The sequence below is a fragment of the Musca domestica genome, unplaced genomic scaffold (genome assembly GCF_030504385.1).
Source record: "Musca domestica strain aabys unplaced genomic scaffold, Musca_domestica.polishedcontigs.V.1.1 45, whole genome shotgun sequence".
NCBI lineage: Eukaryota > Metazoa > Arthropoda > Insecta > Diptera > Muscidae > Musca > Musca domestica.
The window spans coordinates 1,141,443-1,169,434 of record NW_026712335.1 but is presented as its reverse complement, the minus strand read 5'-3'; the positions used below and the strand labels follow the sequence as shown (position 1 = coordinate 1,169,434).

The following is a 27,992-nucleotide window of genomic DNA, read 5'->3' as shown; positions in this document are numbered from 1 at the left end:
AGTAGTTTGGTTTAGGGTGAGTTCATAAGCTGAAATTTTGTATTGAGCTTCCTGTTCGTGGTAGGATTGTGATAAAGAGGTGGTTTGGGAAATATGTACTACATAAAGTACTAATGTTACTATATTTAGTACAATTTGTTTATGAGTTGATCAGATAGTGCTTGAAATATGAAAGTTGGTATTAGGGTCGCTGTTCTTGTTTAGCCTCGATATATGGAGGTGGTTACCGAAATGTGTACTGCAATTGTACCAAAAGTTCTGAATGGTACTAAAAATTTGGATTGGGTGAAGGGATAGAAATAAAATTCAGAAATTTGGTGTTTAGATTACTGATGGTATCTGTTTTTTGAGATTTTGTATTTGATATTGAGATGTCTGTTGGTATCTGGAATTGAAATATGGAGCTTGTTTCTGAAATGTGCACTATTATTGTACGAAAAGTACTGAATGGTACTCAATTTGGTATTGGGTGATGAGCTGGAACCCTCAAATTTGATATTGAGGTCTCTGTTGGTACCTAGAATTGAGATATGGTGGTGGTTTTGAAAATGTGTACTGCAAGTGCACGAAAAGTACTAAATAGTACTAGAGTTGCTACAATTTACTATTGGGTGAACAGATAGTGCTTGAAATCTGAGATTTGGTATTAGGGTCGCTGTTCATGTGAGCTATTGATATAGAAAGGTGGTTTTAAAAATACGTACTATAGTTATCGAAAAGTACGAAATGGTACTCATTTTTGATAACTCGAATAATGTGCGAATAATGTATTTCTTAAATCATCAAAATACCGCATATTAGGAGGAACTGTTATATGGGAGTTAAAGAAAGACGTGGACCTGCATACATAACTTTTGTCATTGGATGTAGTATCCATTAACATCTTCCAATACGAAATTTGAAACAATTCCAGTCCATAATGTCGCTAAAATCATCAAAATACTGAATATTGAGAGGTACCGTTATAAGATGCTATACGAAAACGTGGACCGACAAGACCCATATACGAACCTAGCCTGCCTACTAGCAGAGTACAATTGTGTTCAACAATTTAGCCTTCTGCCTGAATTCGTTCGAAAGATAGGGTGATTAGAACAGACAGACGGACGTCGCTAAATCGACTTATAATTTTACACTGATAAAGAATATATACAGTTTGTTGGATCTGAATTGAGTATTTCGAGCAGTTAGAAATGGAATGGCGAATTTAATGTACCCTCCATAATATGGTGGAGGGTATAAAAAAGAACAAAAAATCTCGCTTCGTTGGCACACATTTATATCCTACACCACAAGGAGATCAGGGTATTATGTCTTTGTGCATTTGTTTGTAACAGGCTAAAGGTAACGAGATAGACCTATAGCTCCTTCTGATGATCTACATACAATCACATTCTGAGTCGATTTATGCATGTCCGTCTGTCTATGTATTTTTGGAAACAAAGTACAGTTCGCATTTATTGCCCTATCCAGATGAAATTTGGCACAAATCATTTGTTTGGCCCAAGAACGAACCCTATTGAAATTGGAGATAATCGGTAAAAATTTAGATATAGCTCCAATATATATATTCGTCCGATTTGCCTTTTATTGTGCACCAAACGTTTAATATCAGCCCGAATAGTGTGGAATTTTGCAATTTTACAACCAAATTAGGCCTGAAAATAAGTATGCCAAATTTGTTCGAAATCGGTTTAGATATAGCTATAGCTCCAATATATATTGCTTATCCGATTTGTTATTTTTGCCCTCCGCAGCTGTAATATGCACTCTGTAACAACAATATTTGGAGAAATATATCAAATATAGCTCAGAAATACATTTTCTAAATTTTATCGAGATCGGTTCAGATTTGGATATAGCTCCCATACATAACTTCGTCCGATTTACCTTTTATTGTGCATCAAACGTCTAATATTTGTCCAAATGGGATGGAATTTGGCACTTCCGACTGAATTGAGTCTAGAAGCTAGTATGTCAAATTTGGTGAAGATCGGTTCAGATATAGCTATAGCTCCCATATATACTGTTCATCCGATTTGTTATATTTGTTACCCACAGCCGTAATATGCACTCCGTAACAACGATATTCAGGGAAATATATCAAATACAGCTCAGAAATGTCTTTGCCAAATTTTATCGAGATCGGTTCCGATTTGGTTATAGCTCCCATATATATCTTTATCTGATTTCAAATTAATTGTGCGCCAAATGGGCAATACAAGTCCGGAATTAAAAGATACAAATGCTTCGGCATATTTAGTCCTTTGAACTTTAAATTATAATTATAATTATAATTATAATCATAGCATGTATGATTGAATTCTCCCATAAAAAGTTTTAATTGTTATGCGGAGCTCTGCTAAATTAAAAAGTGGTGTAGGGTATCATAAAATCGGCCCCGCCCGACTTTAAGACTTTCTTTACTGTTTTTATCTGCAATATTGCTGAAGATATTATATACCTAAAATGCACGGATTCCGAGGAATCTTAATCCAAAATCTTCCAAAAGTGGGGAAGAAGTGGCAATTTTGTCCCTCTATTTAGGTTAATTTGCAATGTAAATTTTCAAAACGCATGACTTCTTTTTTGGATCTATTTTTATAATCTGCTGGATTTTTTCTGTTATTATTGTTTGTGTTGCACATTAATGCAGGTACTACTCTAATTTAGTTACGTTTTTGGATTATTGAAACGCTTTTGTAGCTCACAGAAAATCTTCCACATTGGTTGCGATTTTTCGCACGCTACTGTTGTTGGCAATTATACATTTTTTAAGTTGTCCGCCACGGGAATAAACGACTTCCTTTACAATTGTAACAGTAAGATCCTCTACCAGGAAAAATGCCAACAAAATTATGCATAACTTTCCTATTATCCTTTAATAAAAAAAAAATATTTCCTTATTGGGGGTTTCATTGAAATGCGGAAACAAATACCGTTCGTTTGAGAATATCTCGCATTTTCCAATACTATCGCACTATAAATGTCCAAAAAACGTCCGAACTACTACAATTCCATGGAATCTAATGTAAATAGCACTATTTTGAGTGGTAGTAAAATTGCAATAAGGAAATTACTTTACATCCTTATTTAAAACACAAAGACATGCACACACACACACACATAGCTCTTCAGAACAACAAACGAAATTCGTTAGAATCTCTTTCATTCTCGCTCTCACGTTTTGTGTGGTTTGCAGTGTTCTTTGTGTGTGTGTGTTTTTTCTTTGCTAAAATAACCTCGGTTATCCTGTAACATCCCACGCAACAAGGACTCTTGTAAAACATTTGAAAAGTAATCCACAAAACTTTTATTTCACCACCCCCCCCACGAAATGATGACGAAGACAAACAAACAAAACCACGTTCGGGTGATGGCGATAGTTGGTGGATAGTTTAGTTTGTAAAGGCCTTTAAGCCATTTACAAAATATCTCAGGGTTGAAGAGGAAAACCAATGAAAACTTTATTGATTCAAGTCTAAATACCTTTGGGGCAAAACAATATGATAACTTTTAAACAGGACTTATTTATTGTTGTTGTGGAACGAGAGAGAGAGAGAGAGAAGGTGGTGGGGAGGTTTTTGGTTGTTGAATAGTGTGTCTTTGCTCCACTGCAAAACGTTTAAGAAGATTTCTGGGAATTTCTGTTTTGGAGATTACTTGACAATGGAAATAAGTAGGAAATACCATTTTGTCACACAAAAGCATTTCCTCGAAAATAGTTTTGTAAAGCAGTCGATATTTTTCTTAAAGATATCTTTGGTGAAATCTGTAAGACAACATTTGCATTTGTTTCGTCGCAATAGGAACTAAAGGACTTTTTCACATTTTATAAGAGCAATTTTTTTGTACCCTTAGCCATGTGGCTATAGAGGGTAAATATCATTTGATATGGCCAAAACGTGCCTCATCGAAATAACGGTTTTAGACTCTAGGTCTCTTTGGACCAAATCCGTTGCAGGTCATTTGGAGTCGATCTTGCGATGTCTGGCTGGCTGGCAGGTGCGCAGAATAACTCTCGAAGGGAGTATCCGATTTGATCCAAACTTAGTACATCGTAATATTATTGTCATACTTAGAGACAGTTCGGAAATGGGAACGGATAATCTGATTTTGTTCAAACTTTGAAAATAGTGATACTGGCATTACCGCTAGAAGGGGTGCGAGAATGGACAAGATCGGACCACTCCTTCTAGTACCACCCTCACAAAGGGCCAAACATTTGAGTAACCAAAACACGCATAAAATGCGATATAAGCATTCGATTCTTTTCAAACTTCGCACAGCCCAAGATTTCTACTAAAATAAGATCTGATGTGGAGATGGAATATATCAGATCACTCCTTTGAATACCTTCCCCACAAGGGGTCAATATTACGAATATCAAAAACGATCATAAAATACGAAATATCCATCAGATTTTCTTTAAATTTCGCACATCCCAATATTTTATCCATTACAAGATAGGGAGTGAAAATGGGATATGCCCCGCTCACACCTTCTAGTACCTCTTCCACAAAGATCAAAATCAATGGGTATTCCCGACGTATGTAATTTTATATTCGATTATTGAAATATATTTTGACTTCTGTTTTGATTACTCAAATTGTTGACCTCTATGGAGTAGGTTCCGAAGGAATATGTTTATATTGTCCGTTTCGTATCGGTCCTAAATAGATATTGCGACGTGCCAGGTTTGGACTATATTGACTACTTTCTTCACTTTATATGAAATATGTGATAATTTAAAAAAAATGAAATATGTGCGAATTACATGTTTATAGAATTTTTGGGATGCGCCAAGTCTGAATGGAATCGGATGTTAATTTCGCATATTATGAGCTTCATGGACATTCACAATTTTGACCCACTGTGAGAGGTACCAGAAGGAGTGGACCGATATTATTTCCCATCTTCACACCAGACCTTGGATTATTAACAAAAAATTTGGTTTTTATGGTCATTTTTGTTATTCAAAACAAGTAAAAAAACATTAAGTTCGGCCGGGCCAAACTTTTAATACCCTCCACCTTAGGGTAAAGGAAACATTAGAAGAAATTTGGCAAAAACCATTAAAATGCCGAATATCGGGAGGTACCGTTATATGGGGGCTATATCAAATCGTGGACCAACATATGCAATGTTTCGCCAACAGAGCTAGAACCCATTATGACCTACAAATACCAATTTTCAGACAAATGCGTGAAAAAATGTTGCAAAAATCATCAAATTACCGAATATCGGGGGGTACCGCTATATGGGGGCTATACCAAAACGTGGACCTATAATTACAATGACTCGCCACACAAACTGGGACCCATTATGATCTACAACTACCAATTTTTAGAGAAATTCGAGAACGAAATGTGTCAAAAATCATCAAAATACCGAATATTGGGAGGCACCGCTATATGGGGACTATACCAAAACGTGGACCTATACATACAATGTTTCGCTTATCGACTTAGAATTTTATGCTGATTATGAATATATATACTTTATGGGATCTACGACGAATATTTAAGGATGTTACAAACGAAATGACAAAGTTAATATACCCTCCTTTCCAAGGTGGAGGGTATAACTAGTATAATAATTAGGGGAGGTACCAGAAGGAATGGTTCGATCTCTACCATATTTATATCAGATCTTGTGTTGATAGAAACATTGAGATGTGCCAAGTCTGAATGGAGTGGAATGTAAATTTCGTGTTTTATGAACATCATGAATATTCAAATTTTTGTGGGGAAGGTACCAGAAGGAGTGGACCGATACATCCCATCGTCACACCAGACCTTGGACTAGTAAAAATATTATGACGTGTGTAATTTGAAGATAATTGGACTCTTACATCACATTTTATAAGAGTTGTAATTATTCCAAATTTTACCTGCACCACGGTACTTAATGGAGTGAACCGATATTGTCCGTTTTTGCACCTGATGTAGTACTGATGGAAATACTAGAGTTTGCATAGCTAAAGCAAAATCGGATTATCATTTTTATTTCTGTGCAGTGAAATATTTTTTTTTGAAAATTTTAACATTTTGTGGGTGGAGGAGTGGAAGGAGTGGAGAGATATCGCCTATCTCCGAACTCGGTATAAGTTTGATAATAACATTACGAGAACAAATGTGTGTGTGGGTCTAAAACCTTTTTTTCGATGGGGCAAGTTTTTGCCGTATCAAATGATATATATTCTCTCTAGCCATATGGCTGAGGGTACAATTATATTCTGTGAACATTTTAAACTTTTGTGGGTGAGGTACCGGAAGGAGTGGACCGATATTGTCAATTTCCGAACTCGATCTAAGTTTAAGAATAATATTACGATGTTCCAAGTTTGTTCCAAATCGTATACGCCCTTCGGGACTTATCGAGCGCTCCAGCCAGACAGACGGACGGACAAACGAACAACGCTAGATCGACTCCAAATATCATGAAACGGATTTAGTCCAATGAGACCTAGGATCTAAAATTGATGAGACACTAGACTGAATTCGGTTGAATGTTCCAAATGTCCGATCATTTGGACTGAAAACTTTAAAGTCATGTCATTACATTCTCTACCGGAACAAGCTGTTTCTGAGCTTTTTGCCGATATAAAATGCAGGTGCAATCGTAAAACATGGGAGTTGAATTGCATTAAGATTTCATGCCAACGACACTTGGGTCAACTAAGAAGTTCCTCGGCGACCATAAAACATCCTCGAAAAGCAATTTTAAGCCCCATTATCATTCTTTTTGTATTCCCTGGCACAAAAAATTCTTAAATAGAACATAAAAATGAAACATCCTGTATTGCACTCCCAAGGATTGAATGTAACTTATATGAATGTTTTACAATTTTTCTTAGCATTACTTCCCCCCTTCCCCTACTCCCCTTCATCAGTAGTTTCTCTTTGGTTCACTTTTCGTGTCACATAAAACCCATTTTGTGTAATGCACGTGCCAACATTAAAGAATATTTGTCACCCGTTTTTGTTTTTTTTTTTTTTTTTGGTTTCAGTTTTATTGATTTTCATTCGGTATCCATGTGGAGGAGAACCTACCATCCCCCTAACCACGAATGCGAAAAGTTTCTCTACTTACTTGTCAAACAACGAATGATAATAGGATTGTCCAATTTGTATGTCCGCCGTTATGGTTGTCACAAAATGTGCCAAAGGATTTGGCAGGCTTTGTGCATCCTTAAGGACATTTTGGCCCCATGTCACGGAACCCTTACGCAGGGCATTCACAACTTCGCCGCGAACACCTTTATTGAAGGGACACACCGCCCGGAATGCCCGCATGGAGCCCAGCAGGCCTAAACAGCGTAGCAAAAATTCAAGTCTTATCAGAGATGGTGGATTGAGAGCGGGGAAAACTTTGCGATGCTGGCGTATTTGTTGCAAGGATCGTTCCACAAATCCGTTCATGGCCTCAGCCAGCCATTGTTCAAAATCTCGGGTCAAATGGTCTTGGCTGGCGGTGCTCCATTGTTTTTCGACTTCGGTTAGCAGGCGGTGCATGAATTTCGGATCCAGGGGTGTGCCGCGATTTAGTTTGGCCGCAGCCACAAATCTGAAAAAAGGAAAAAACAAATAATTAAAAAATTGGTAAAAATTAGGAATTTGAGAATATCCTTTCTCACCTTGCTGCAGCACAGTGCAGTTCCGCCAAATCGGCCTGCACCGCCAACTGATGCAGTATGGTCAACGCCGGCCCCGGCAATTCACCATTCCACGTCCAGGAGGGCTCATGTGTGGCCACCTCGTGCTGCATGAACACCCTCTGCAACTCCTCCAGATTGTGGACGTCCATGGAGTGATCCCTGTCCATTTGTGAGCCATCACCGGATTGGCCATCACGTGTTGATAGCCATAATTTTAAACGTATGCGACCTTGTACGGTGCTGCGGTGACTACGTGCTTCCAATTTGAACCAACCCTCCATGCCGGTGCTGGGTATATCGGCAATGGGTATATTAACGCAGCCGAGGAAATCATCTTGTGAACCCTGACGTGCCGATTGGCAAACCTGTTTAAAGAAACGTCCCAAGCCCCGGACACCGCGTACCTCATTCAAACGTGACACAGCATCCAGAACACAGCTCTCGTCGTCGTGGTCCCAGATGTCCAAGTGGAATGTGTCTGTGTTCATGTCATCGATGTCGCTGTGTTGTCCATTGTAACGTGGGGGCAAATGGCATTGTTGTCGAATTTGTTATTGTTGTTGTTGTAAGTTTTTGGGGGTTTTATTTTGAGAACATGGAATGATAGAAGAAAATACCCAAGACGTGAATAAAAACGAGGCGAAAATGCTCATAAAATATAATAACCTAAATGTGTTTAAGACTTGGCCAAAATGGTAATGGGCTCAGTTGAGTAGGTGGTTATGAATGTGTGGGCCGATTTTTTCTTCCTGTGATCGAATTTAAATTACTTCGTGACAGTTTGCACATAACAGAGAGGTGAGAGAAAGGGAGCATTCAAGTTTTGCTACAAAGACGCTGTAATGCGATTTACCTGCAAAGGAATGAAAAAAAAGTAGCTGATCCCCCAATCTACGTCAGAAATGAAGTGGCAATGTAATGCAAAAAGGTATCGAAGTCACCACAGACACTGCGGTTATACAGTAGTATCAATCTTTAATCATTTAATTCAATCAATTTATTCTTCCTTTCAAATTGTTGACCCTCTATGTAGTAGGATCAGAAGGAATGGGTCAATATTATCCATTTCCTATCGAACCTAAATAAATATGATATATATACTGCGATATGTGTGTGTACAGGGTGAGATGAAAAAACTGCAACAAACTTAAGACTGATGTCAATTCTAAGCCACTCGTCCGACAGCTGTTAAAATTATTCCAGTGACAGGCCATTATATTGTTTACAAGTGTACAAAAGCATTTTGGTGAGAATTTTCCAGAAAAAAAGTTATTCGTGATGGAATTCAAGCGTGATAGTGTGATTTCTTTATATTTGGCTGGAAAACCACAGGTGGCTATCGTTAGAGCATTCCAGCATTTAAATGTGAAGGTTTGTGTCTCGTACCATTGCTCGTTGCCGTGATACTGGTAGCGTAGCCCGACGTCAAGGAAGTGAATGGAAGAAAACAGCAACATCAGCAGGAATGGTTCGAAAAGTAAAGATGCGACTTAATGGAAACCCGCGTCGCAGTGGCCAAAAAATGGCTCTTGAGCTGAACATATCGCAATATGTCATTCGGCAAATATTGAAAAATGAGCTCGAGGTAAAGCCATTGAAAATCCAAAAAGTGCAAAAACTCATACCGCAACAGATAGAAAATATACACAAAAGAGCTAAAGAGTTGCTTCGCTAGGCCGAAAGTGGTAAACTGCCGAATTTAGTTTTCTCCGTATCCGATGAGAAAACATTTGTTGTCCAGCAGTTTGTAAACAAACAAACTGATCGTGTTTACTTGCCAAAGAGGTCAGCTGAAAATGTGCACTTTTGGTTGGCCACCAGAACTTGATGGCCGGACATGGTGATGGTGTGGGCCATAACAGCCGATGGTCGCTCTCCGCTCGTATTAATCGACATTGGCATCAGAATAAATGCCGAATATTATCGCGAAAATATTTTGGAGGGTGTATTAAAGCCTTTTGCACACAAAGATTTTGGGCGCAGACCTTGGACATTCCAACAAGACTCAGCACCATCGCACTCGCATCATTTCCAGCGCACAATTGCCAACAAAATCTCCAGATACCAATCCGTTGGACTATTGTGTCTGGAGTATTTTGGAAAGCAAGGTTGGCACTAAAAAATACTAAACTGTAGATCATCTCAAGCAAGCGCTTCGCCGGGAATGGGTCAAAATACGGCAGAGCAACATTCGAGCAGCTTGTGGCGGTTTCATTAGCGGTTCGAAGACCATTATTCGTGTCAAATTTGACCAATTCAAACAAAACTAAACTTATTCTAAAATTTGATGCTGTTTCCGACATTTGTTGCTTCCATTCAATAAAATTTTAATAAAAATATGAAAATGATGGCGTTTGACTTTGTTACAGTTTCTTTATCGCACCCTGCATATATAGTGCTGCTAAGGTTTTGTTGGAAAATGTCCTTCGAATTACACCACCTCTATCTTTATCCGTTAGGATAACATGGATTTATATAAAAACAAGAAAAAAAAAACTGTAAGTTCGGCCGGGTCGAACTTTGAATACCCTCCACCATTTGGAAAAGATTTGGCACTTCTCAAAAACAATAAAATCCGTCAAAAATTCTGTTTACATTTACAAATACAGAATGTAGCTGTTATATTTGGGTCTATACGACGACATGGACCTACATAGGTAAATTTTGTCATAAGCATTATAATATTCAAATGCAAAACTAAAAAAATCGGTGAATAATTTAGCTATAACATCAAAATTCCGAATATCGGGAGGTACCGTTATATGGGGGCTATACGAAAACGTGGACTTGCAGAGACAATCGTCTGTCATAGTCTGTAATATCCATTCCGAACTTCAAATACCAATTCCGGTGAATAGTGTCGCTAAAATCCTCAAAATACCGAATATCTGGAGGTACCGTTAAAAAGGGGCCTATACGAAAACGTGGACCTGCACAGACAATTTTCTGTCTTAGGCTGTAATATCCATTTCGAACATTAAATACCAAATTTATAAGAATTCCGGTGAATATTGTCGCTAAAATCATCAAAATACCGAATATCGGGAGGTACCGTTGTATGGGGGCTATACCAAAACGTGGACCTACATGACCACCATTTTCAATAACAAAAGTCCTGCAGATATAATATACATTTGAGTAAATTTTTTTCAATCTATTTCAATTCGTTTGGAAGCTAGAGTGATTTCCACAGACGAATAGACGGACGGACATCACTAAATCGATATAGAATTTTATGTTGATCAAGAATATATATTATTTGTGGGGTCTAAAATGTATATTTCGAGGTGTTACAAACGGAATGACAAACTTAATATACCCTCCATACTATGGTGGAGGGTATAAAAAACCCTTTTGGCTACACTGTGCTGCATATTGATAGCTTAGCAGTATTCTATGGACCTTCAGAGATAAGGACGTTACAACACTGCTAAAAATGAGTTATAGATCAAGATTCGACTCAACGTTAATCGGAATCTTAGCGTGAATCGGAAAAGAACGAATATATGTTCAGTCACCGGTAAAACAAAAGTGTGACCCTTGGAAGAAAAAGATTCCTGAAAAAGACGTTGAGTATATCGAATTATGTTAAATACCAGTCAGTTTTACGTTAGAGAACCTTTTTAAATTTTTTCCCATTATTTTTCGGATCAAAGTGTTTTAAATTCCCCCTCAAGAATTCTAGAAATGCATGAATTGGCTTTTAAAAAAACCGCACCAGAAAATTACATATAATAGCCCATTCAAAGAAGATTTTAAAAATCATAAAATTATTATGGTTTTTGATTTCTTAAACATTATTTTGAAATTCGTATTTTTTTCCAACAGTCACTTGTGGATTCTCATACAATAAACAACAACAAAAAATATAACAAAAAAATGTATACACTGAGTGTCTTAAAATTCTTCGCATTTATTATCGGCTTCATTTCTCAAATACAGTTCAGCCACCCATATGAAGGTCAGTGGTTAGTGGCAAAAAACGAGACCATCATCCCCCACTTGGTATTTGTACTCGGCGAACAGCAGTCGTATTCGAATGTCACAGAGCAATGTTCGGAACTCAATAATGGCAGCGAAAATGCGGTAGAATTTAAAATAATGCTTTTAACATCGGATCATGGTAAATATCAGTTTTGATAAATGATCGAATTTTTTTGTAAGAAGGCGATTTTTCTTCTCTCTCTCCCAGCTCGTCCCAGTCCCAATTATTATGTGCAGCTAATAAATGAGAAATTCGAAAACGGTTTGTATAAATCGGGTCGGGCTTTTGTGTGCTCGGCACCACTCCAGGGTGCCATACTCCTCTATGGCAATGGTACATCTGTCTATTATAATGTAATGGAAACAACATTGCCGCGATGCTGTCACCCCCAGGAGAAATTCAAAGTGGAGTACTTTCGGGAATATAATTATGCGGCATGCATTTTAGTTCGTATGAATAAAGCTGGCTGAATTGATGTATTTAAAAATATACGTAAAAATGACGCGTTTTCGCGTGATGTTAGTAATTAATGGGTTGCTTCAGTGTGGGGTATTTCCTTCTTAGATTAACTTCACAAAACCTTCTATAAGAGAGAGCAATATTTGTTTTGGTCATGGTTACAATGAGTGTGATTCTCATTCACTTGTGAATAAGGAAAACTTATAGAGTTTCTTTTTTCCAAAAGTTGTCATATCAAAACCAGTAAAGAAAGTCCTAATGTCGGGCGGGACCGACTTTATGATACCCTACACCACTTTGCTAATTTAGTTGAGTTCACATCAACAATTAAAAGTTTTTATGGGAGAATTCAATCATACACGCTATGATTATAAGTATCATTTAAAGTTCAAGGGACTAAATATGCCGAATCATTTGTATCTTCGGACTTGTATTGCTCATTATGGCAAAATTAATTTGAAACCAGATAAAGATATATATGGGAGGTACATCCAAATCTGAACCAATCTCGATAAAATTTGGCATAGATATTTCTGAGCTGTATTTGATATATATCCCTGAATATCGTTGTTACGGAGTTCATATTACGGCTGTGGATAACAAATATAACAAATCGGATGAACAATATATATGGGAGCTATAGCTATATCTGAACCGATCTTCGCCAAATTTGGCATACTAGCTTCTAGACTCAATTCGGTCGTATGTGCCAAATTCCATCCCATTTGGGCAAATATTAGACGTTTGGGGCACAATAAAAGGTAAATCGGACAAAGTAATATATGGGAGCTATATCCAAATTTGAACCAATCTCGATAAAATTTAGCAACGGTATTTCTAAGCTGCATTTGATATATTTCCCCAAAAATTTTTGTTAAAGAGTGTATATTACGGCTGCGGAGGACAAAAATAACAGATCTGATGAACAATATATGGGAGCTATAGCTATATCTGAACCGATTTCGATCAAATTTGGCATACATATTTTCAGGCCTAATTTGGTTGTATGTGCAAAATTTTATACTATTCGGGCTGATATTACACGTTTGGTGCACAATAAAAGGCAAATCGGACGAAGATATACAGGGGAGCTATATCTAAATTTTGACCGATTATCTCCAATTTCAAAAGGGTTCGTCCTTGGGCCATACAAATGTTGTTTGGAAAATTTCATCTCAATCGGATAATAAATGCGACCTGCATTTTGTTCACAAGAATACATGGACAGACGGACGGACGGACTGACATGCATAAATCGACTCAGAAAGTGGTTCTATGGAGATCCTCAAAAGTAACTATGGGTCAATCTCGCTTCCTTCTCCATGTTACAAACAAATGCACAAATACATAATACCCTTACCACTATGTGGTGTAGGGTATAAAGATGAAAAAGCCAAATGACCGTACCCCTCGGCGGGATAAAATCATTATATTGCTAGCGATCAGCAAATATTGCAAGTCTGTCATTTTCATTTTGAAAAAATTGCTCACATTAATAGAGAGTAATATGAAGTCAAGCCAATGGGAGAATACTCAAGACTTACGTAATCAACTGATTGAATCATCAAGAATAACAAACTAAATTTAAAGTATTGCGAATTTAGTTGGGTTGGAATATTTTTTTAAAAAAAGTGCATTAATTTTTGGCGTGGTCTACATTGAATTTAAAAAAGTTGTTAGGACCTTCAAAATACCAATAATACTGTGGTACACAAAAAATAATTTCAAGCGAGTGGATCATTGAAGCAAAAATTATTGGACATCTATATGGGCATTATGAAACCTTACATCGGGAGGAAACGAAAATAGAAGAGAGAAAGTTCTGTCCACTTTTACAATTTTGAAAATATTTCAGTTAGGATACATTGGAATCCATTTATTTTAGGTATGTTGTATCATCGGAAAAATTAGTGGCAAAAATCCGGGTAATATTTTTATACCCTCAGGGGCCTACAAAGGGTACATATCATTTAAAAACTCCATAACGTGCCTCATCAAAATAACGTTTTTATACCCTCCACCATACTATGGAGGGTATATTAACTTTGTCATTCCCTTTGTAACTCCTCGAAATACTCATGTCAGACCCAACAAAGTATATATATTCTTGATCAGCGTAAAAATCTAAGTCGATTTAGCCATGTCGGTCTGTCTGTTTGTCCGTCTGTCTGTCTATCTGTTGTAATCACGCTATCTTTCGAACGAATTGAGATAGAAGTAGGGTTTTCCAGTAGGCAGGTTAAGTTCGTAAATGGGCCATGTAGGTCCACGTTTTCATATAGCCCCCATATAACAGTACCTCCCGATATTCGGTATTTTGATGATTTTAGCGACATTATTCACCGGAATTGTTTCAAATTTTGTATTTGAGATTCGTAATGGATACTACAGCCTATGACAGAAAATTGTCTGTGTAGGTCCACGTCTTCGTATAGCCCCCATATAACGATACCTCCCAAAATTCGGTATTTTGATTATTTTAGCGTTATCATTTAACGGAATTGCTTCAAATTACGTATTTAGAGTTCGTAATGGAAACTACAGTCAGTGACAGAAAATTGTCTATGCAGGTACAGGTCTTCGTATAGGCCCCATATATCAGTACATCCCTATATTCGGTAGGTACAATACCCACCGAAATTTTTTGAGATGTCGTATTTCACGTTCGTAATGGATGCTTCAGCCTGTGACAGAAAATTTTCTATGCAGGTCCAGGTCTTCGTATAGGCCCCATATATCAGTACCTCTCAATATTCGGTATTTTGACGACTTTAGGTACAAAACCTATCGAAATTGCTTAAGTTGTCGTATTTAAAGTTCGTAATGGATCCTACAGCCTGTGACTAAAAATTGTCTAAGCTGGTCCAGGTCTTCGCACAGCTCCGATATAACGGTACCTCCCTATATACGATATTTTGATGATTTTAGCTACATTATTCACCGTTTATTTCAAGTTTCGAATTTGAATATGGTAATGGCTTATAACAAACAAGGCCTATGTAGGTCCACGTCGTATAGACCCCAAAATAACGGCTATATTCGGTATTTCTAAAATTTTAACAGATTTTTTTAAGGACTTAATTTTTTGAAAATTTCCAAATTCGTTCCAAATGGTAGAGGGTATTTAAAATTCGGCCCGGTCGAACTTACTGCTTTTTAACTTGTTTAACTCTAGGTATCTTTGGACTAAATCCATTTCAAGACATATGGAGTCGATCTAGGGATATCTGTCGGCCTCTCTGTCTGTCTGGCTGGTGCGATAACCCTCGAAAGGAGTATCTGATTTGGTCCCAGCTTTGTACATCGCAAAATAATTATCAAACGTAGATCGAGTTCGGTCCATTCCTTCTGATACATTAACATTTTCACAGCAAATAATTTACATCGTAATATTATTATCAAACCTAGAACGAGTTCAGAGATGGGTAATATCGGTCAACTCCTTCTGGTACGTCCCCAAAAAAGGTCGACATTTTCAAATAAAATATTATAATAAAAGAGGAAGGATAATCCGATTTGGCCCCAACTTTGCAAATCGTAATATTTTCATCAGTGCTAGGTCAGCTGTGAAAATCGACAATATCGGCCCACTCCATCAAGTACCTTCTCCACAAAGGTTAAATAATTTGAATAATTATATCTCTCATAAAGAGCAAAATTAACATCCTATTCCAATTAATCTTGGTACTTCTCAGTATTTCCATCAACACGAGATTTGTTATACAGGTGGATCGGACTATTTTTTCAGGTACCTCCCTCATAAAGGGTCAAAGTTTCTGAATTTCCAAAACGATTATAGAATCCAAAATGGGCTTTCGGTTGTCTTCATATTTCACGCATCCCATTCTTTCTATTAACACTAGATCTGATGTGAAGATGGGATATAATGGTCCACTCCTTCTGGCACCACCCCCACAACATTTTGAATGTCCGCGAAGCTCATAAAACGCCATTCAGATTTGGTATATCGCAATATTTCTTCCCCCTTCCCCACATAGGGTTCAAGATTTTGTGGTACAAATCGATCTGTTGTGAAGATGATATATATCGGCGAACCTCTTTTGGTACCTCACTCACAAAGAGTCACAATTTTCAATACTTTTTCTGTCATTACAGCTAAAGGAGTTAGCGATTCTTTACAACTTGTTATATCTAAATATTACTCTGAACCAGAAATCTGATATGAATATATGATTTCTCGAAATTTATGATTTCGCATTGGATATAAATGTTCTATCTCCCTTCAAATTTTGCACATTCCAATATTTTTATCTCTTTTAGCTGAAGTATGAAAATGGAATATTTTGATCCGTTATATCTCCTACCTTACGCATATTTCCACATTTGCCAAAAATTTCCATATATCACACATAAAGTGGAGGAAGTAGTCGATATAATCCAAATCTGTTACGTTGTAATGTTTATTTCAGTCTTAGGTCCGATACAAATTGCTCAATATTGGTCTACTGCTTCGGAACCTATTCCATGGAGGGCCAACAATTTGAATAATCATAACACAAGGTTGGGGGTATACATCTTTCGGCAAAACTAACTGATACTATTTTACTTGCTCGATGTATATGCTCGATTTAAGCACCCTGAATCCATCAGATAACATTCGATGGAAATGTTGGTTATAGAAATGTTGGTTGCATATTGAAAAAAATTGCATATGCAACACCTTGCAGCATCATGGTGAAAAATGATTCCGGATTCCGAATTTGAATCGGATCCGTGTTTTTGCTAGGGCTTGGTTTGGCTGTAACCCCAAATATTTGTGGTGAACATTATAAATAACTAGTGAGACCCATAGCTGACTAATGGCTATGAACAATGGTGGTTTCATTCTCGTTAAAACTGTATCGCTAACGCTTCTCTATAGTCGCTGGCAAACTTTCTAACGCCAAACATTCAAAAGAAAACATTTTCAAGCGTTCTTCTTCATCTTCCGATTAAAATGAATATTTTATTAGTTTTTCTTGGTATTTGCTTTTTACACACGACACTGAGTCGTGATTACTCTGGTCCATGGTTGGTGGCAACCGATAAGTTTGGCTTCCACTATGTCGTACAAAACCAGGAGTATTTTCATGAAGTTGCCAAGAATAAATGTTTGGAGCTGAACGGAATGAATCAAAATAACAATCAATTTCTAATAATGGTGCTGAGAACAACATACGATAGTAGATATCTAATTTAAACAAATCTACGTATATCAGAATTAAATTGATTGAATTTATTTTTCCACTTAGGAACCCAAAAAGCCAGGTATAAGGTGGAGGAAATTAGTGATTACATTGATTATGGATTGGCGAAAACATTTGTGTGCTCGACTCGACTTAATAGTGCCATACTTTGGAATAAAAACGGCACAACAACACATACATATGATATTCCAAAGTGCTGCTATCCACAAGAGGACAAAGGGAAATGCTCCGAAATAAATATGGCTGGATGTATTTTGGTATACATGTACAGCGGTGAACCTGAAACCCATCAATTGCTATAACATTATTCATTATCCAACCAAAGTCAAATTTTGGCCAAGATCCTAGCAACATCTAAAATCAGGACATATCCTTATAAATGGGCTATATCGAAAGTTGGACCTATAATAATATTTTTTCGTAAATAACATTACTATTTAAGAACCAGTAAAGAAAGTCTTAAAGTCGGGCGGGGCCGACTTTATGATACCCTACACCACTTTGCTAATTTAGTTGAGCTGCGCATAACAATTAAAAGTTTTTATGGGAGAATTCAATCATACACGCTATGATTATAATTATAATTTAAAGTTCAAGGACTAAATATGACGAAGCATTTGTATCTTTTAAATTCGGACTTGTATTGCCCATTTGGTGCACAATTAATCTGAAATCGGATAAAAAATATATATGGGAGCTATATCCAAATCGGAACCAATCTCGATAAAATTTGGCAAAGATATTTCTGAGCTCTATTAGATATATTTCCCTGAATATCGTTGTTACGGAGTGCATATTACGGCTGTGGGTAACAAATATGACAAATCGGATGAACAGTATATATGGGAGCTATAGCTATATCTGAACCGATCTTCACTAAATTTGACATACTAGCTTCTAGACTCAATTCGGTTGTAAGTGCCAAATTTCATCCAATTTGGGCAAATATTAGACATTTGGTGCACAATCCAATGTAAATCGGACGAAGTTATATGTGGGAGCTATATCCAAATCTGAAGCGATCTCGATGAAATTTAGCAAATGTATTTCTGAGCTGTATTTGATAAATTTCACCAAATATTGTTGTTACAGAGTGCATATTACGGCTGCGGAGGACAAAAATAACAAATCGGATGAACAATATATATGGGAGCTATAGCTATATCTGAACCGATTTCGATGAAATTTGGCATACTTATTTTGAGGTTCAATCTGATCGTACGTGCGAAATTCCATACTGTTCGGACTGATATTACACGTTTGGTGCACAACAAAAGACAAATCGGACGAAGATATATATGGGAGCTATATCTAAATTTTGACCGATTATCTCCAATTTCAATAGGGTTCGTCCTTGGGCCGAACAAATGATTTGTGCAAAATTTCATCTGGATCGGGCAATAAATGCGACCTGTACTTTGTTTACAAAAATACATGGACAGACGGACGGACGGACAGACGGACGGACGGACAGACGGACGGACGGACATGCATAAATCGACTCAGAATGTGATTCTATGCAGATCATCAAAAGGAACTATGGGTCTATCTCGTTTCCTTTCGCCTGTTACAAACAAATGCACAAAGACATAATACCCTGACCACCTTGTGGTGTAGGGTATAAAAATGCTAAAATTTTGCTAAATTGAAGAGAAAACATTGCGAAATTTTTAAAAAACAAGTTTAAAATGAGTAAATTCGGCTGGGCCGAACTTTGAATGCCCTCCACCATTTTGAATGAATTTGGAAAATTTTAAAACATAAAAAAAATAAAATTGTTTGTCGTAAGCCATTACCATATGCAACTTGAAGTAAACGGTGATTAATGTAGCTGTAGCATCCATTACGAACTTCAAATACGATATTTGAGTATTGTACCTAAAATCGTCAAAATACGGAATATGGGGAGGTGCTGATATATGGGGCCTATACGAAGACCTGGACCTGCATAGATAATTTTCTGTCACAGACTGTAGTTCCCATTACAAACTCTAAATACGTAATTTAAAACTACTCCGGTTAAGAATGACGCTAAAATCATCAAAATACCGAGTATTGGGAGGTACCGTTATATGGGGTGCTATACGAAGGCGTGAAACTGCATAGACAATTTTCTGTCATAGGCTGTAGTATCTATTATACATTTTAAATACCAAATTTGAAACTATTCTGGTGAACAATGTCGCTAAAATCATCAAAATACCGAATACAGGGAGGTATATAACGGTACCGGGGCTATACGAAGACGTGGATCTGCACAGACAATTTTCTGTCTTAGGTTGTGGTATATATTTCGAACTTAAAATACCAAATTTGAAACAATTCCGGTGAATAATGTCGCTAAAATCATCAAAATACCGAATATCGGGAGGTACCGGTATATGGGGGCTATATGAAGACGTGGACCTGCACAAACAATTTTCTGACTTAGGCTGTAGTATATATTTCGAACTTCAAATACCAAATAGATACCCGAAGTAATGGTTCGATCTTTACCATCTGTATAACATATCTTGTGTTGATGGCAATATTGAGATGTGCCAAGTCTGGACGGAATCGGATATTGATTTCGCGTTTTATGGGCTTCATGGATATTCACAACTTTGATGCTTTGGGGGAGGTACCAGAATAAGTGGATCGATATATCCCATCTTCACAGTAGACCTTGCATTAGTAGAAATAATGGGATATGTGAAATATCAAGATAGGCGGATGCGTATTTCAGGTTTTTTAATCGTTTTGGTTATTCAAAACTTTGACTCTTTTTGGGGGGTGTGCCAGGAGGAATGTTCCGATCTCTACCATCTTTATGACAGATCTTAGAAATTTTAAGATTTGCCAAGTCTGAATGGAGTTGGATAATAATTTCTCGTTTTATGGGCTTCATGGATATTCGCAACTTTGATCCTTTGTGGGGGAGGTACCAGAAGAAGTGGGCCGATATATCCCATCTTCACAGTAGATCTTGTGTTAGTGGAAATAATGGGATATGTGAAATATCAAGACAGGCGGATGCATATTTCAGGTTTTCTAATCGTTTTGGTTATTCAAAACTTTGACTCTTTTTGGGGGGTGTACCAGAAGAAATAGTCCGATCTCTACCATCTTTATAACAGATCTTGTGTTGAGGGAAATACTGAGATGCACCAAGTCTGGAAGATATCGAATATTAGTTTCGCGTTTTATAACTTCATGGATATTCAAAATTATGATCCTTTGTGGGGGAGGTATCAGGAGGAGTGGACCGGTATATTCTATCTTAACACCAGACCTTAGGTTAATAAAATATTGTGATGTGTGTAACTTGAAGACAATGTGACTCATACATTACATGTTATAAGAGCTATAACTATTTAAAATGTTGACCCTTTGTGGAGGTACTTGATGGAGTGGACCGCTATTGTCCAAAATTTGAAGTAAATTTGCTATATCCAACTCTAAACCGATCTCAATATAATATGGCAGATATATTTCTGAGCTGTATGAGATATCTGAGACCAAATATCATTGTTTTGGAGTGCATATTGCGAAGATAATGGACTTAAACACCAGATCGGTCCAAAACTTATATATATTTTTTAACAATAATTTCGGGGAAAACAAAGTGTGTTATGAAAGTAGAACTACAAAAGATGACATGTGTGTAGCCGTTTTGAAAGTAACCAAAATAGAGGAGGCAAGTCCCCTGCTCTTCTGCACTTTTTGAATTTTTCGGATTAATCTTGCTCGGAATCTGTGCATTTTATGTATGTTGTGTCTTCGCCAATATTGAAGATAAAAACCTGTAAGAAAAAGTCAATAATCGGGCGGGGCCGACTACATGATACCCTACACCCCTAGATTGGATTCAGAGAGAACTAAGATATACAAGGCATATTCAATTCTGAATCGATTTTCAATAAATTTGGTGGAGACATTTTAATATTTTATACAAATAACATTGCTATAGAGTGCATGATATCGCTTCGAGAATGATTATATTAAAAAATATATTAAAAATATGTCGGAGCCGAGTGGAAACGTACATCACGAAATTCAGTCCATTTCCGCTGATATAACCCATTATTCGCACAATAAACCTGAAATCGGATTAAGGATATATAATGGAGCTATATCTTAATCTTATCCGATCTAGATCAAATTTGGCAAAGGTATTTCCGAGCTTTATAAGATATATTGTACCAAATATCATTGTTGTCGAATGCTTATTACGGATTTGAGTGACTTAAAAACCAAATCGGATAAAACATATGAAACGATTTTCTCTAAATTCAATATATTTGCTTCTACACTGAATTCGGTCGGATGTACCAAAATTCAGGACTTTTGGACTGATATTGGCTATTTGGTGCACAATTGAACCAAAGTTAGTTGAAGATACATGTGGGACCTATATCCAAATCTGAAGCGATCTTGATAAAATGTTATACACTTAGATACAGCTGTGAAGTTTCTAATATCTGCTACCAAGGATGATTTTTGTGGAATGCATATTAAGCTCGTGAGTGACTTTAATCCCCAAATCGGATAAAACATAGATATGGTAGCTATATCTGAACCGATTTACTCCATATTTTAAGTAATGGTTTATAGGATGAATTCAGTCGTAATTGTCAAAATTCAGTTCATTTGTTCTGACATTAGCCATTTGGTGCACAATAAACCTGAGATCGGATAAAGATATGTATGTGAGCTTTATCCTAATCTAAACCAATCTCGATTAAATTTGACAGAGGTATTTTCGAGCAGTATCTGATGCTCAGTGCCAAATATTATTCTTGTGGAGTGCATATTACGCATGTGAAAGACTTTAAACCCCTTAATCGGAAAATTTGTGTAAAAATATCCAACACAGCATTATTTTAGAAGGATAGTGTCGAAGACAAAAATGTTCTTCATCAAATTTCATCAAAGAAATTAAATCTCCATTTCTACTGTACACCAACATATTTACAGCAATGTTCCCGAAAAGTACGAAAATATTTCCTAATTATACCCTACAACACTATGTGTTGGGGGTATTATAAGTTTGATTGGGCCAAAAATTATGTAACACCTCGAAATATTGGTTTCCCACATAGGAAAGTATATATGGATCTTCCTATCTCGCCGAGCTGAGTCGATCTAGCTATGTATGTCCGTCTGTCCATGTTAGTTTGTAATCACTCTACAGGTTGCAATTAGGGCCCGATCTTCATGAAATTAGGAATGGAGGTCGGGATAGGGCCAGAATAGAACCCTATTTCTTTTGGAGATGATCGCATAATATCTAGGGGTTGAAATGGACCAAAAACTGAAAAATTTCCTGATTTTGCAGCTGCTCTACAGGTCGCAATTTTAGACCAATCGAAGCGGAAATCGGCATGGTTCTAGAGCTTAGTCAGAAGCATTCCAATTTTGATGGTCATCGGGTAATATTTAGTGGGTGAAATAGGCCATAAAATTTGTGTTAAATAAAAGTCAAATAGACCAATCGAAGCGAAAATTGGCATGGTTCTAGAGCTTAGTCAGAAGCATTCCAATTTTGATGGTCATCGGGTAATATTTAGTGGGTGAAATAGGCCATAAAATTTGTGTTAAATAAAAGTCAAATTTTTCGTTAAACCCCGAATATGTTTAATCCCTGCAAAATCATAAAAAACGAACAGGTCAATCCTGACCGTTACGCAGATGCCGATACTAAAAATATCGGATATATATAGCGAAATATATGCAATACATATATAAAATGCTTATATCTCAAGAATGGCTGGACCGATTTTGACAAATTTTGTCAATTCAGAATGCCCTCTTTGCATAAAAGTATGAAATCTAATGATGATAATATAGATTTCGATTATTTTATGACATTTTTTTATTTTTTCATATTTTTTATCGCATGCGATTTTTTCAATTTGACTTAAAATATTGAAGTGTATATTTTGTAATATTTTTTCACCTTACAACACAGGTTGGGGTGATAATATATACAGATTACAATTATCGTGCGAACCTCACAAAAATTTTCACAAGGGTAGAGTTAGGGTCAGAGGGGCTAGGCCCATTGTTTTCAAAGATGTCCGCAATATATTTTGTTTGGGTTGAAATGGACCAACAACTAAAAATGTTCCTGATTTGCAGCCGTTATAAAGGTCACAAATAGAAACCAAAGGACACGAAATCTCGCAGGAAGTTCGAGTTTAGGGCAGCGGATAGAATGGACGACTGCGTTTGTGTAAAACATACCAGTATTATTTACAGGCGATATCCGAAATATAGGCGGAATAAATCGAACTTCTATCTTTTTTATGCTTATTTTGTTGACGAATATAACCAAATATCATAAACAAGCAAATCATCTAGATAAATCTAAATTTGGTGATTCAGAGGGGCCTCTTGTTTTTGGAGATGATTGCAAAATATTTAGGGGCTCAAATGATACAAAAACAGAAAAAATTCCTGATCACGCAATTGAAGCCAATCGACACACCTGAGAAGAGAGCAAGACGGAGTGCGTTAATATTAGGCAAATGTCTCTGGTCAAAATGCTAAGAGTAATATCTGGACAGTGCTCCGTGATATAATTTTAAAAGCAAAATCTTCCAAAATGGTTTTCAACATAAGGGGGCTTCTCACATATTGTAGTGTTTTATAGTATCATATGCCTGACAATTTTGCAACAACAAAATACTACGGTATCCCGAAAAGACATGCCAACACTATTCTTTGGTAATTCAATTTTTTTTTGCTCCTGTTTTTATTTCAAAGCTAGAGCAAGGAATGAAAATTCGGGGTTTTAATCAAAACAAACTGAGACAAATACTCGCATCTTCTCTGCACTTAAATTGCTATGGGTATTTTATTATAATCGAATCTATGAATTAATATACATCCCGCCAAATCATGCCGTTCCTGTTTCAGCTGTGGATGACACAGTATGGGTATGTCATAGACATCGAAATATTTCGTTGAGCCGTTCCTGTACCACACAATTGCCCCTTGCAGGGGCGATGCGCAGACAAACGTTTGATCTGGCATGTAAACCAGTTTGTTGCCGACCTGCTCCACATAATATCTGTCCGTGGAATATTCTAAAAAGGCAATATATTTTAAATGTAAATAATTTTAAGGTACACACACACACCCTCATACATACCATTGGCTGGTGTCAAGAGCATAATTTCATATTCGGTATTCGTGTTTTTCGTATTTAGCTCGTAGCATGCCAGAATGCATTCGTCATGCTGATAGGAACGATTTAGAACTAAAAATGGATAACCAAAGTGATTTGTAGCCACCAACCATTGATCGGAGGATGGCGACTGATGACTCAAGTTTGGTTTCGAAACACAAACCGCGGTAAAGAGTAATGCCACCGCGAACTGAGAGAAATTCATTGTTCTATCAGGCAACTTGTTTGTCTGTGTTACTCACAAGACACTCTACGATTGACTAGTTTCGATTGTAATTTTTTATGAATTTTTGAATAAAAATTCTAGAGATTCAATTAACCACAGACATTTTTATGCCAAATTGAAGAGACTCTCGTGTGTTTGGAACAATCAAAAAATGCATAGGAAGTTTGTTAAAAGCATTCATCTGCAAAGCATTTACATATGCATATTTGCAACTAAACAAAACAATTTTTCAAAAATTATGGGGAAAATCCAGCAAATTACGAAAGTGGAGATTAAAATAGAGGGGAGATGTTTCCACTTTTCCACACTTTTAGAAAATATTGGATTAAGATTCCTTGGAAACCATTTTTTAGATATATACAGGGTAAGATAAAAAGAACTGCAACAAAGTCAAACGGAAATAGCATCAAATTTTACAATAATTTTAGATTTGTTCGAATTGGTCACCTTGGGCACGAATTAAAACCATCAAACGGCCAATGAAAACATCACACGCTGCCTGAATGTTGCTCTGCGGTATTTTGGCACATTCCCGGCGAAGCGCTTGCTTGAGGTGTTCGACACTTTGGTATTTTTTAGTGCCAACCTTGATTTCCAAAAAACTCCAGACACAATAGTCCAACGGATTGGTATCCGGAGACTTTGGTGGCCATTGTGCGCTGGAAATGAAACGAGGAACCTCATTTTGTAACAATTTTTGGGTGGCGCGTGCTGAGTGCGATGGTGCTGAGTCCTGTTGGAATGTCCAAGGTCTGCGGCCAAAATGTTTGCGTGCCCAAGGCTTTAATACACCCTCTAGAATATTTTCGCGATAATATTCGGGATTTATTCTGATGCCACGGTCGATTAATACGAGCGGAAAGCGACCATCGGCTGTTATGGCGGCCCACACCATCACCATGGCCGGCGCTTGAGTTTTGGTGGCCAAAGGAAGGTGCACATTTTCAGCTGACCTCTTTGGCAAGTAAACACCATCATTTTGTTTGTTTACAAACTGCTGGACAACGAATATTTTCTCATTGGAGCGTAGAAACCCAAATTCGGCATTTCACAACTTTCGGCCAAGCGAAGTAACTCTTTAGCTCTTCTGAGTCTATTTTCTTTCTATTGCGGTGTAAGTCCTTGCACTTTTTGGAATTTCAATGGCTTTAGCCCGAGCTCATTTTTCAATATTTGCCGAATGGAATATTGCGATATGTTCAGCTCACGATCCATTTTTTGGCCATTGCGACGCGGGTTTCGATCAAGTCGCTGCTTTATTTTTCCAACCATTTTGTTTTGCCGTGCACTTCCTTGACCTCGGGCTACGCTACCAGTATCACGGTAACGAACGATGTTACGAGACACAAAAGATTTATTCACATTTAAATGCTGGAGTGGTCTAACGATAGCCACTTGTTGTTTTCCAGCCAAATATAAAGAATTCACACCATCAGCCTTGAATTCCATCACGAATAACTTTTTTTTCTGGAAAATTCTCATCAAAATGCTTTTGTACACTTGTAACCAATATAATGAACTGTCACTGGAATAATTTTAACAGCTGTCGGACGAGTGGCTTAGAAATGACAGCGGTCTGAAGTTGTTTGCAGTTTCTTCATCTCACCGTTTAAAGGGTGTTTTGAACTGTATTAAAAAAATAACCAAAGATACCCCTTTTTTCGACCAATATAGTCCATTGTATTCTTATCTTTCGAGGAATCGTATTCAAATTTTTCAAAAGTGTTGAAGAGGGGAAAACTTGCCCCTTCTGTTTTGGTTTCTTCTCGATGTAGACTTTCAAAAACTCAAATGCTCTATTTTAATAATCTGCTGGATTTTTTTTTAAATATTGTTTTATATTACACAGTGTAGTTGTGAGAGTAGTAGTATTTTATTTTTGTGTAATTAATTTAATTGATAACTTAAATTGCGTTTTACTCAAAACTGAATTGAGTTGAGTTGAGATGTGAGGCACTCTTTGAGTAAATGAGCGATGTGAGTGGGCACAAAACGCACAGCAACAAAAAAAAAAAAAAAAACAAACACTGACAACAATTGTTTCTTCAACAATCACTCATCGGCATCCTCGTAAAACATAAACAACAAAATATGTTCTATATTTCTATCGAAATAAAAAATGTATTAATTTTCCTAATTGTGTGCGTTTTAAAAACCAAGCTGAGTCATCAATACTCAGGTCCATGGTTGGTGGCAACCGATAAATTTGGCTTTCACTATATAGTTAAAAATCAACAGTATTTATATGAAATTGCCAGGCAGAATTGCCTAAAGCTCAGCGAACAAACTGAAAATGTTAAGCAGTTTCAAGTTATGGTATTGGCATATAAAAATGGTGGTAAGTTTTCCATTCACTTCGAGTTACAAAGACATGGATAATGTTTCGAAAAAAAAAATGTTTTCTCTTCTAATATATAGAATACAACAATCCCAATTATGAGGTAAAAGAAATTAAAAATGTTTTCGACTACGGATCGCCAAAGACATTTGTGTGTTCCTCACGGCTAGATGGTGCAATACTTTGGTATCAGAATGGTACAACCACACATACGTATGATATACCAAAATGCTGCTATCCCCAGGAATACAAAAGGGCAGTGAATTGCGTGAAAACGAATATGGCTGGATGTATTCTGATATTCCAGCCTAAATATGCTAATGACAAAATGACTTAATAAAACATTACGAGAATCAATAAAATTCAAATGATTATTGTGATGTCTTGTCTGAAGAATACCTAACATTAGGAGGTTGCTTTAATAAAGGGAATGTTACGATGCGTTGACCCATATTTATAAATTGTTTCTACTTCTCACTCAAAATACCAAGATTTGGTGAAATTGGGTGGAAAATATGTCTAAAGCGTAAAAATACTTGAAATCGAGGTTTACCTTTACCTGTTTTATTCATTGAAGGACTACCACTGTACAATGCAAACAAAACAAGTAACATAGTATCAGCCGGTTTTGCCGACAGATGTATACCCTCAGCCTTGAGTTATGAACGTGACAGATTTGGACTATATCGACTACTTCTTGTACTTTATATGAGATATGTGCACATTTTCGGAAATATGCGTCAGGTAACAGATATAGCGGACCGTAGTATTCCATGTTTATACTTCATCTAATACAGATAAAATAAATTGGTATGTGCAAAATTTGAAGGAAATCGAACATTCGTTTCCAATTTTATGCGAAATCATAAGTTCCGATTCTGGTTAAGAAAAATATTTAGATATAGCAAGTTGTAAAGAATCGCCGACTTGTTTCGCAAGTTATGAC

General features: G+C 36.8%; 3 protein-coding genes across 3 annotated transcripts in view; 1 reads left to right on the top strand and 2 right to left on the bottom strand.

The window, feature by feature from the left end:
* Window positions 1-27,992, bottom strand: part of LOC101896881 (BAI1-associated protein 3) — a 72,181-nt gene that overhangs the window by 14,428 nt on the left and 29,761 nt on the right. Inside the window, exons 6-7 of the mRNA XM_059127464.1 lie at window positions 7,640-8,161; window positions 7,096-7,569 (exon numbers count right to left, since the gene is read on the bottom strand). Of these exons, the coding sequence (XP_058983447.1) occupies window positions 7,096-7,569; window positions 7,640-8,161 (996 nt within the window). The remainder of the gene's footprint in view (window positions 1-7,095; window positions 7,570-7,639; window positions 8,162-27,992) is intronic.
* Window positions 16,974-17,819, top strand: LOC101895163 (uncharacterized). Its single transcript, XM_005190101.4, has 2 exons — window positions 16,974-17,287; window positions 17,357-17,819. Exons 1-2 carry the CDS (start codon window positions 17,062-17,064, stop codon window positions 17,611-17,613), a joined length of 483 nt encoding a protein of 160 aa, XP_005190158.2. The 5' UTR covers window positions 16,974-17,061; the 3' UTR covers window positions 17,614-17,819.
* Window positions 24,086-24,725, bottom strand: LOC105262347 (uncharacterized). Its single transcript, XM_020039283.2, has 2 exons — window positions 24,447-24,725; window positions 24,086-24,381 (listed from the first exon to the last, which is right to left on the bottom strand). Exons 1-2 carry the CDS (start codon window positions 24,685-24,687, stop codon window positions 24,131-24,133), a joined length of 492 nt encoding a protein of 163 aa, XP_019894842.2. The 5' UTR covers window positions 24,688-24,725; the 3' UTR covers window positions 24,086-24,130.